General features: G+C 35.8%; 1 protein-coding gene and 1 non-coding gene across 5 annotated transcripts; both read left to right on the top strand.

Moving 5' to 3' along the window:
• Positions 1–536: 536 nt before the first annotated feature.
• Positions 537–643, top strand: LOC130497197 (small nucleolar RNA R71). Its single transcript, XR_008936208.1, has one exon. It is a non-coding gene; the product is annotated as a small nucleolar RNA R71 (small nucleolar RNA).
• Positions 644–7274: 6631 nt separating this feature from the next.
• On the top strand, positions 7275–9899 carry LOC108811369 (transcription activator GLK1). Of its 4 annotated transcripts, none has more exons than XM_056988229.1 (6): positions 7275–7916; positions 8325–8465; positions 8551–8898; positions 9110–9154; positions 9296–9415; positions 9511–9899. In XM_056988229.1, exons 1-6 carry the CDS (start codon positions 7434–7436, stop codon positions 9664–9666), a joined length of 1293 nt encoding a protein of 430 aa, XP_056844209.1. In that variant the 5' UTR covers positions 7275–7433; the 3' UTR covers positions 9667–9899. The 4 variants fall into 4 exon arrangements, with proteins under 4 accessions (XP_056844209.1, XP_056844208.1, XP_056844207.1 ...); XM_056988228.1 differs by having other exon boundaries at positions 8322–8465; XM_056988227.1 differs by having other exon boundaries at positions 7277–7922.
• The last annotated feature ends 247 nt before the right edge of the window (positions 9900–10146 follow it).

Genomic DNA, 10146 nt, shown 5'->3' with positions numbered 1-10146 from the left:
CAGTGCTGCTCTGTTGAGGGGCAGAGGAGCTAGAAGAGGAGTTTTGCTGAGGCTGATAGTTGCTCTGCTGGTTGTTTCGAGGCTGATAACCACTCTGCTGGTTGTTTGAATAGGGCTTCTGTTGGTAGTTGTTGTACTGAAAGTTGGGTTCCTTCTTGTACCAGCTACCATTACTGTTGATGAAACACAATTCTTCTTGCCCTTCCAAACCATCAACCTCATTGACAGGAGGAGGTATCTCCTGGCTTGGGTTGCCAATAAAGTTCACCTGCGCTTGTGTGGCCTTATCAGCAATGAGTTTGTCAATCTTCTCCTGAAGAGCCTTTATCTCATTCTTTGTTTGATTGTCATCACCTCTGCTACTTCTGTCATGGTCTCCACTGTAGACTGCATCACTCTTAACCATGTTGTCAACCAGAGCCTCTGCCTCTTCCTCAGTTCTCCCCAAAAAGAACCCATTGCTAGCTGTATCCAGTCTGGCTCTGTACTTAGGAAGAGCACCTCTGTAGAATGTGCTCAGCAAGCTCTCCTTAGAGAATCCATGGTGTGGGCACTGAGCTTGGTAACCATTGAATCTCTCCCAAGCTTCACTGAATCCTTCCAAGTTCTTCTGTTGGAAGCTGGAGATCTCATTCCTCAACTTAGCAGTTCTTGAGGTAGAGAAGAACTTCTCCAAGAATGCCCTCTTGCAGTCTTCCCAAGTGGTGATAGAGTCACTTGGTAGAGACTTCTCCCATTGACGTGCCTTATCCCCCAAAAAGAAAGGGAATAGCTTGAGCTTTAAGACATCCTCTGATACACCATTAGTCTTTGACATACCACAGTAGCTATCAAACTTATCCAAGTGATCAAATGGGTCCTCCACAGCCAGACCATGATACTTGTTGTTCTCTATGCAGTTTAGCAGTCCTGACTTGATCTCAAAGTTGTTAGCAGCCACAGCTGGTGCTCGAATTCCAAGTCTAGGACCATGGATGTTGGGGCGGTCATAAGTGCCAATGGGGCGAGCTGGTCGCTGTTGAGGTCCATTGGGGTTCTGAGGATTTTGTTGTTCTTCCATTGCAGCTTCCAGTGGCTGCAGTTGAGCCTGTTGCTCTTCTTGTCTTCTCTTTCTAGTACACTCTCTCTCTAAAGCTCTGATGTCTAGGGCTCTTGGAACAAGGTTTGATGTACCCTTGCTCCTCAAGTTCATACACCTGAAAATCACAAAGAGTGAAGAAGAGAATCAGTAACTTACAAAAATAAAAATGACTTAGTCTCAAGCAAATGACTAAATCTCAATGTTCAAATCAAACTCAGAATTTGGCAACGGCGCCAATTTGATGTTAGGAGTTTTGAGGCTCCTAAGTCAAATGATAGTATAGTGGAAGTTATTTGTCGAACCAGTTCTGAGGGACTCAAAGCAGTGAGAATGCAAGTATTTGCCTAATCTAAGTGCAGCCAGTGATTTGATGATTTCTAAACTAATGATTAAAGCTAATGCGAAGAAATAAAAATGATACTTTTAAGCTGTTGGAAAAGAGAACTCATGGGTATAGGGATTTAGACCTTGGGTGATCAGGTTTCGAACTAAGGAATGTAAATGATAAATCAAACTATCAACCTTAAGCCTAGACACAATTCTAAGCAAGCTCTATGTCTAGATGAATGCTCATTTGCTAACATGTCTCAAACATCAAATGTCTTTGGTTGAATAACATGCAAGCAATCATTACTAACAAGTCTATTAGCTATCTTAGCATCTTTAACAACAAATCTCTTTGGCAAAGTACACTAAAAGCCTAGGAGAGTTGACTCAGGCATTTCATCAAACACCTGTCGGGTGAGAAATGCCTAGAGATCACCCTTTGAGTGGCCTACTCAAATGATGCATTAAGATCACTCTACTATGCAAGGAACAAGTATGATCTATACCTAAAACATCCTAGAACTAGCCTAATCACCCTTAATCACCCTAACCCATGAATCCAAAAGGTGATTACTCACTAATCTCCATGATTCCTCTTAAACCCATGGTGGATTTCAGATGAATCATATAGAGAACTAGAAAAGAAAATCACAAGAACACAAGAACAATCAACTCAAAAGAGAGCTTTTCTTGAGAGAGTTTTGTGTCTTCAATAGATAAAAGATAGATTGCCAAATGGTGGCTACAACATACTTAAACAATAGGTTTTCCAAGTGCAAAAACGTGCACAACAATTGCAAAAAGGTCCTTGAAAAATAATAAAATCGTGCAGCAGATAACGCGCAGCGACCTCAGAGGGTCACTCCAGGAGGTCGCTCTGGGGTTGGGAGCGACCTTGGGAGGTCGCTCTGAGAGGTCGCTCCAGCCTCCATTTTTGTGTCTCCGGGCGATGAAAACGCGAGCGACTTAGGTGGGTCGCTCTGGTTGGTCGCTCTGGTTGGGAGCTACCTTAGGGGGTCGCTCCGGAAGGTCACTCTGCGGTTCTCGACCAGGATTGATATGCCTCTAGTAAATTGATCGTAACTTCTCCATTACATCTCCAAATGACTTGAAACCACTTCCATTAGAAAGCTAACTCAATTTCCTGTGTCTCCACAAAATATTAGCAACAGAAGATTTCTCTAAGGCCTCCATCCATGCTCATCTTTCACCCCCTTTTGATCACATTGCTTACAAATGTCTCCAAGAACTCCATGTGGTGTTCCAATACCTGATAGAGACATATGTATGCCAAATGCACCCTAAACATGTCTAAATCCTAATCTATATGATGCAAAAGCTTATGAATGAATGGTTAAAACAATGCAAATATGCAAGATATCACATCTATCTATGAAGCCCCCCATGCATGGATATATTGTGGCATTCGAAATGATATCTGGCCATGGGTAAGAAAAGAACAAAGTTGACCAGCATATTATAAAAATAAACGAAAATATCAAGACTAAAGAAAAAACAATCAAGTGATATGGCTAAACTTTGTTTAATTCTTGTAAAGAAAGGAACTTTATATTTTCAGTTTTAAAATGAAAATATGAATTTGTTACACTTTTAAAAAATCATCAGTTAGCTTTTAAAACCATTCTACCGATGAGAGTTGTACGTTATATTTAGATATTGACAAATTATAATGTCTGATTACAAATATTAGGTCAAGTGTAACATACACATATAGTAACTTAACCGTCAAGGAAATTAATACTAACCACTGAAATTATTTACACAGTTCATCAACCTGCATGCTTCTAATTTAGCTAAATTCAAAACTTTATATATTATGGAAAAGGTTTTTTTAGAAAGTTATGCAGACCAGTGGATCAATAATGTTGTGACAGACCAAAAACGGTAAACTGACAAATGCGTCATTTAGATATTGAAATAGAAAGTTGTGGTTCTGATCTAATCTGGCAACAGCTAGCTCTCCCCACTTCCAAAACGAGAATTTTTTTTTAAATAAGTGAGAACTTTTTTACCAAGATTAGATTGTTAGTTTTTTAAATAAGTGAGATTTTTTTTTGAATAAGCTAGGCAACCCAATTAGCTTTACTGAATAAGTGAGAATTTTTTTATTTTATAAAATGTTAAATTATTATACCAAAATTAGATTGTTAGTTTTTTAATGAAATAACGTAAAAACAAAGTAGCAGAATACAATAATTAAACCTAAACATAGCATCTAACCAACAAAAAACTTAAATGAAAGAAGATTAAATCTTGAAATTGAATCGGACTCCAATGGAGCAGTGTAGTTCCTTAGATGAGGAATGAGTGGAATGGTCGTTATAGTTGCTACGAGCTACCGGAAAAAAACGCTTTTAAATCTTGAAACAACAATCTCTACATCTTTCGAGCCGATCTACTCAAAACACACAACACCTGTGTAAAGAAACACAACCTGAACTCACAAGCTCATCCAATATCCCTTCACCGGCAGCACGAGGTGGAGTTCATAACCAGCAATGCCGTCATTCAAAGAGGAAAGCCAAAGATTGCTGCCTCGATCGCTCCAACCCAGGAGTATATACATTTTTTAACCCGGGATTCATATAGAGTAAAAAGACTGGTTAGGTATATCCACCTCCGGAATTTTTTTTTATCAAACTAAGAAAAAGACTGATAGTCGCCAGTCCGCAAACGACAGACCCAAGCTGCTTTCATGCAGCCAAACCACCAAGAAGATGACATAATGCAATAGAGAGAGACGGCGGTGATGAGTGTTACACCGTCGAATCTACTCTGCCTCGGAGGATAAGCCAAACACTTCACATGCCTAACATAATTGACGTAAATGGAGGAGACTGTACCACTCTGTGCCGTCACTGGAGAAAAACTCTAAATGAGATGACGATCTACCCAGAGAGACATTCCACGCGTTTTTTTTCCAAAGATCACCGGAAGATCAAAGAAGAGAAGAGAGACATGAGATCTGCAAACCACAAGCTCTAATCCCACACATAGAACTCCCACCGCATAGGCACACACCACACTACACCAGAGACCAACCAATGAGGATTGTTCAACGATTCACATGCCCCCACATCTCGAAGAGACATGACCATATACGAGTGAAGACCCCTCAACAGAAAAGAACAAGCCTCATCTGACCCGCCACACACGCTAAATCTGCAAGAAAATTAACAAGATCTGAACTGAGGAGATCTCCGCTGCGCTCAACCCTTTCCGCAAATAGAAAGAACAAGAGCACTTAAATAACAAGAGGAACAGAGAAATAAGAGAATGACATATGGAGAATGCTCCAGCAACCGCCAAAAAAGATGCGACGGTCTCCGAGAGAAACATTGCACGAGGAAAGAGACGTTGTAGAGAGAAGGAAGAAAAAAACAAAGAAGAGAGAATCACCTTTCTTCACCATATTAGATACAATTCTAAATCAGAAAATTAACGTAACATATTTGTTGTTGACAAAAAATATAACAAAATATAATACTAGCCTATAAAATATATCTGTAGAAAAACACTTTGTAATTTTATTTTAAAAATATCATAAAATTTTTCTTAAAGTATTTATCTCAAAAAGATCTCAGAACAGTGACAAAAATATACTTTATTAAAAACAAAAAAAACACATAACATTAATTAATCTAAATTTTTTGTCATTAGAATTAGACTTTAGTTTTTTTTTGGAGGGGGGGGGGGGGGAGGAGGATGAGTTAAGTGATTAGAATTTAAGGTCTAGAACTTAGAATTTAATTATTATTTCAAAATTTTTATTTATATTAACTATACTATTCAGTAACATATACTTTAGTCTTTTGATCTTTAATGAAACTTATCTTAGTAATTTTTCTCTTTGTGTGTTATTTTTGTCGAAAATTTCTTTTAGATCTTTTAAGAGATTTGACATTTTCTTATATCTAAGTTAAATTGCTTTGTATGTTTTTTTGTAACGTTCATGTATATATTATTTTAAGCGTGTGACCCATCTTTTAAAGGGTAGGTATATTTTTTGTTTCACATTTATTTTAAAAATTTAATTTTCATATTTGTATTTGAGTTCATGTTTGTGTTTTTCTTTGTAATCATATTGTGTAAAATAGTTTTCTTAAATGATTAGTAATATGTTTTAATAATTTTATTAAAATAATTGGACTAAACCTATATCATAAATTTTGAAATAATAATTTTTAAAATATTTATTTATATTAACTATATACTATTCAGTAACATATACTTTAGTCTTTTGATCTTTAATGAAACTTATCTTAGTATTTTTTCTCTTTGTGTGTTATTTTTGTCGGAAATTTCTTTTAGATCTTTTAAGAGATTTTTCATTTAATTATATCTAAGTTAAATTGCTTTGTATGCATTTTTGTCATGTTCATGTATATATTATTTTAAGCGTGTGACCCGTCTTTTAAAGGGTAGGTATAGTTTTTGTTTCACATTTTTTTATAAATTTAATTTTCATATTTGTATTTGAGTTCATATTTGTGTTTTTTATTTGTAATCATATTTGTGTAAAATATTTTTCTTAAATGATTAGTACTATGTTTTAATAATTTTATTAAAATAATTGGACTAAACCTATATCATAAAAATTTTGAAATAATAATTTTTAAAATTATTTATTTATATTAACTATACTATTCAGTAACATATACTTTAGTCTTTTGATCTTTAATGAAACTTATCTTAGTAATTTTTCTCTTTGTGATGTTATTTTTGTCGGAAATTTCTTTTAGATCTTTTAAGAGATTTGTCATTTTCTTATATCTAAGTTAAATTGCTTTGTATGCATTTTGTCACGTTCATGTATATATTATTTTAAGTGTGTGACCCGTCTTTTAAAGGGTAGGTATATTTTCTGTTTCACATTTTTCTAGAAATTTAATTTTCATATTTGTATTTGAGTTCATATTTGTGTTTTTCTTTGTAATCATATCTGTCTAAAATATATTTCTTAAATGATTAGTAATATATTTTAATAATTATATTAAAATAATTGGACTAAACCTATATCAATCGGCCATGTTCTTGTTTTAATAGAATTGATATTTGTGGTTTATGTATATATATCTATACATACAAAAATAAAAATATATAGAAACATAATTATTTCTTATTAAATAATTGTATATATATGCATACATACAAAAATACAAATATATATAAGAGCAACTCCAACAATAGGTTTTTGATGGAGTTCTTACAATTAAAAATAAATCAAAACAATTAAAAGAAAATAAGAGAAAGATGAAAATTTCTTAAAACTCAACATTTTAGATATCCTTAACAACCTTAAATAACACATGTCACTTAACTAACATTTCACATATTAAAGAAAAATCAAAACAAAAATCTAAAATTATAATGCTATTTTTTTTTTTTTAGATACTATTTTTTTTTCTATTAAATAGTATATATGTACAATTTTGTTTGATTTTCTATTAAGAAACATATTTTATGTTAAGTAAATGGTATATATGCATACTATGCTTGGCTTATCATTCAAAATTGGGCATATACATTTAATTTCTCTATTTTTTTTTGTTAAGTAAATGGTATCTATGCATAAAATTTTATTTGATTTTCTATTAAGAAGCATATTTTCTATTAAGTAAATGGTATATATGCATACTATGCTTGGCTTATCATTCAAAATTGGGCATATATATTTAATTTCTCTTTTTTTTATTTTGCAATTGTTTGATTCTCAAACATATATTTAGTATTGGGAGAGCAAAGAGCTTATCAAACATGTCTCCCTCTCTATTATAATACAATCTAGCATCTGCATACATACACCCACACACACACATCTCTCTCTCTCTCTCTCTCTCTCTCTCTCTCTCTCTCTCTCTCTCTCTCTCTCTCTCTCTCTCTCTCTCTCTCTCTCTCTCTCTCTCTCTCTCTCTCTCTCTCTCTCTCTCTCTCTCTCTCTCTCTCTCAAACTATAATTATCGGCTTCATTTAAGTTGGATCTGAAAGAAGTGAAGATTGATCGATGTTAGCTCTCTCTCCGGCGAGGAACTCCACAACAGATGATGGAGAGTCAGAGTTCCTTGCAACGTCGTGTGGATTCATCAACCCCGAGGAGGACTTCTCGGAGTTCGCTGTCCACGGCGATCTTCTCGACATCATCGACTTCGATGATCTGTTCAGCGTCGCTGGAGATGCGCTTCCTGACTTGGAGATGGACCCTGAGATCTTAGCCGGTGAATTATCCGATCACATGAACGCTTCGTCGACGATTACTACTACGACTTCGTCGTCCGAGAAGACTGATAGTCAAGGAAAGACTAACAAAATGGGTACTTCGGGAAAAGGTGAAGAAGTCGTCAGCAAAAGAGACCATAACGAGAGTACTCCTGTGGCGGAGACAATGGTAAACTATGACGGTGATAGTAGCCGTAAAAGGAAACACTCCTCAATCTCATCTGGCTCTTCCAAGAACAATGGAATCAGTAACAACGAAGGGAAGCGAAAGGTGAAGGTATTACCATTTTATTAATCACTTACGATCTTATTATATAAACCCTAGCTAATATATATATATACATATATATATATATATATATTCTACCACTCCAAAAGATTTACTTTAAAAAAAAAAGATGGATTGTTTATTCAGCTTTATGATATCATGCCAAATCTTACGCTATTTATTATTTTCAGACATGTTTCTAAAAGCTATGTTAGAACGTCACGTGAATCTTTATATTATTTCCAGCTAGTGGAAGAATCATATTGAAAACAAAATAATCATGTTCATAACACCATTTAGCAATCATAATCATCATATATGTTAAGTTTAAAAGTATTATTTGAATTTATAATAATCGAGAATTTTTGGTTATATATATATATATTGATTGTTGGGATGTGTGTGAAGAAGGTGGACTGGACACCAGAGCTACACAGGAGATTTGTGGAAGCAGTGGAACAGTTGGGACTGGAGAAAGCTGTCCCTTCTCGTATTCTGGAGCTTATGGGTGTCCACTGCCTCACTCGTCACAACGTCGCTAGCCACCTCCAAGTATTATCACTTTCATTTCTATTATTTCATTTTATAACCATCCAAAATTAACTAACGTGTTATTCGTATATTATGTGTATACCAGAAATATAGGTCTCATCGGAAACATTTGCTAGCTCGTGAGGCCGAAGCGGCTAATTGGACACGCAAACGCCATATCTACGGTTTAGACAGTACCGCAGCTAATACTAATGGTCGGAATAAAAACGGATGGCTCGCCCCGGCACCCACTATCGGGTATCCGCCTCCTCCGCCCTCAGCTGTGGCGTCGCTACCTGCCCACCACCATCATTTTAGACCGTTGCATGTGTGGGGACATCCCACGGCTGACCAGTCTGTCATGCCCCAAGTGTGGCCCAAACACTTGCATCCACCGTCCACTGCCATGGCTACTCCACCGTTTTGGGTCTCGAAAACTCCCTACTGGCCTAAAGTGAGTGTTCTCGTTTGCCCTTTTTAAGTTACTTATGCTATAAAAACTTATAATGTTATCACATGTTTTGTTATTTAAACTCAAATAGACTATTTATGTTTATGCCAGAATTAACGTAATTTAAACCTCACGATTTATTATTCCAAGCCTACCAAAAATTTACGAATAATTGCTTAAGTACTGACACCGAGTTTTTGTTTGTTTGTTGTAGATTCATAACGGGACGTCAACTCAGTATTTGCCGACCGTAGCTACGGTAATGAACCAACATATCTAAGGTTTTCTTATATATGCCGTTTTGCTCTATATATATATATATATATATATATATATATATATATATATATATATATATATATATATGTTTTAAGTCGTTATTCTTTTGCTGATTATGTAGAGGTTTAGGACACCACCTGTTGCTGGAATCCCACAGGCTCTGCCGCCTCATTACATGGTATACAACTACAAACCAGATCATGGCCTTGGTGGTTCTCGTTCTCTGGTAGACTTACATCCGGTAATTAAGATTCTTATAATAATGGATACTGATTGTACTCGAGATTGGCTTTTCGTATTCGCTAATCTTGCAGTCATGTTTCTGTGTGTATATAGTCAAACGAGAGCGTAGATGCAGCCATAGGAGATGTACTGACGAGGCCATGGCTGCCACTTCCGTTAGGATTGAATCCACCAGCTGTTGAAGGCGTTATAACGGAGCTTCACCGTCACGGTGTCTCCAAGGTTCCTCCAGCCGCGTCCTGTGCTTGAACCAGACAAGCACCGCCAGAGGAAAGCCGAACCAAAAAAATTCGACGACATGTCTTTCGATGATTTTATCTTTTTTTTTCCAAGGGTTGTTTTTGTTATAGCCCTTGTTGAGTGTTGAGAACTTCGGTGTCTTTCTTGATCCTCCCATGTAACTAATAAGGAGATCTTTTGACATTATCGGGTGCTATGTACACTCTACTCTCTATAACGCAAATAAATGACATATATTGATATATGTCCTCTCTAGCCGTCTAGTTAGGTGTTACAAAAAAAAGCCGTCTAGTGGTTTTTTTTTTTTGGTCTGGAATTCCATAAATATGAAAGTTGTTCCTATAAGAAAAGAAAACTTAAAACCGAAAACGTAACTAGGTGCTCAAAATTGCTTCACGCCGTATAAGATCTTGAAGCCATGATGGACCTCCTAAAGAGAGGTATGACTGTCAGCAGCCTGGTGGTTTAGAACCAGGTGTGTTTTTAAAT

Source organism: Raphanus sativus, chromosome 6, assembly GCF_000801105.2.
Source record: "Raphanus sativus cultivar WK10039 chromosome 6, ASM80110v3, whole genome shotgun sequence".
NCBI classification, from domain to species: Eukaryota; Viridiplantae; Streptophyta; class Magnoliopsida; order Brassicales; family Brassicaceae; genus Raphanus; species Raphanus sativus.
This window is presented reverse-complemented; position numbering and strand designations above follow the sequence as displayed.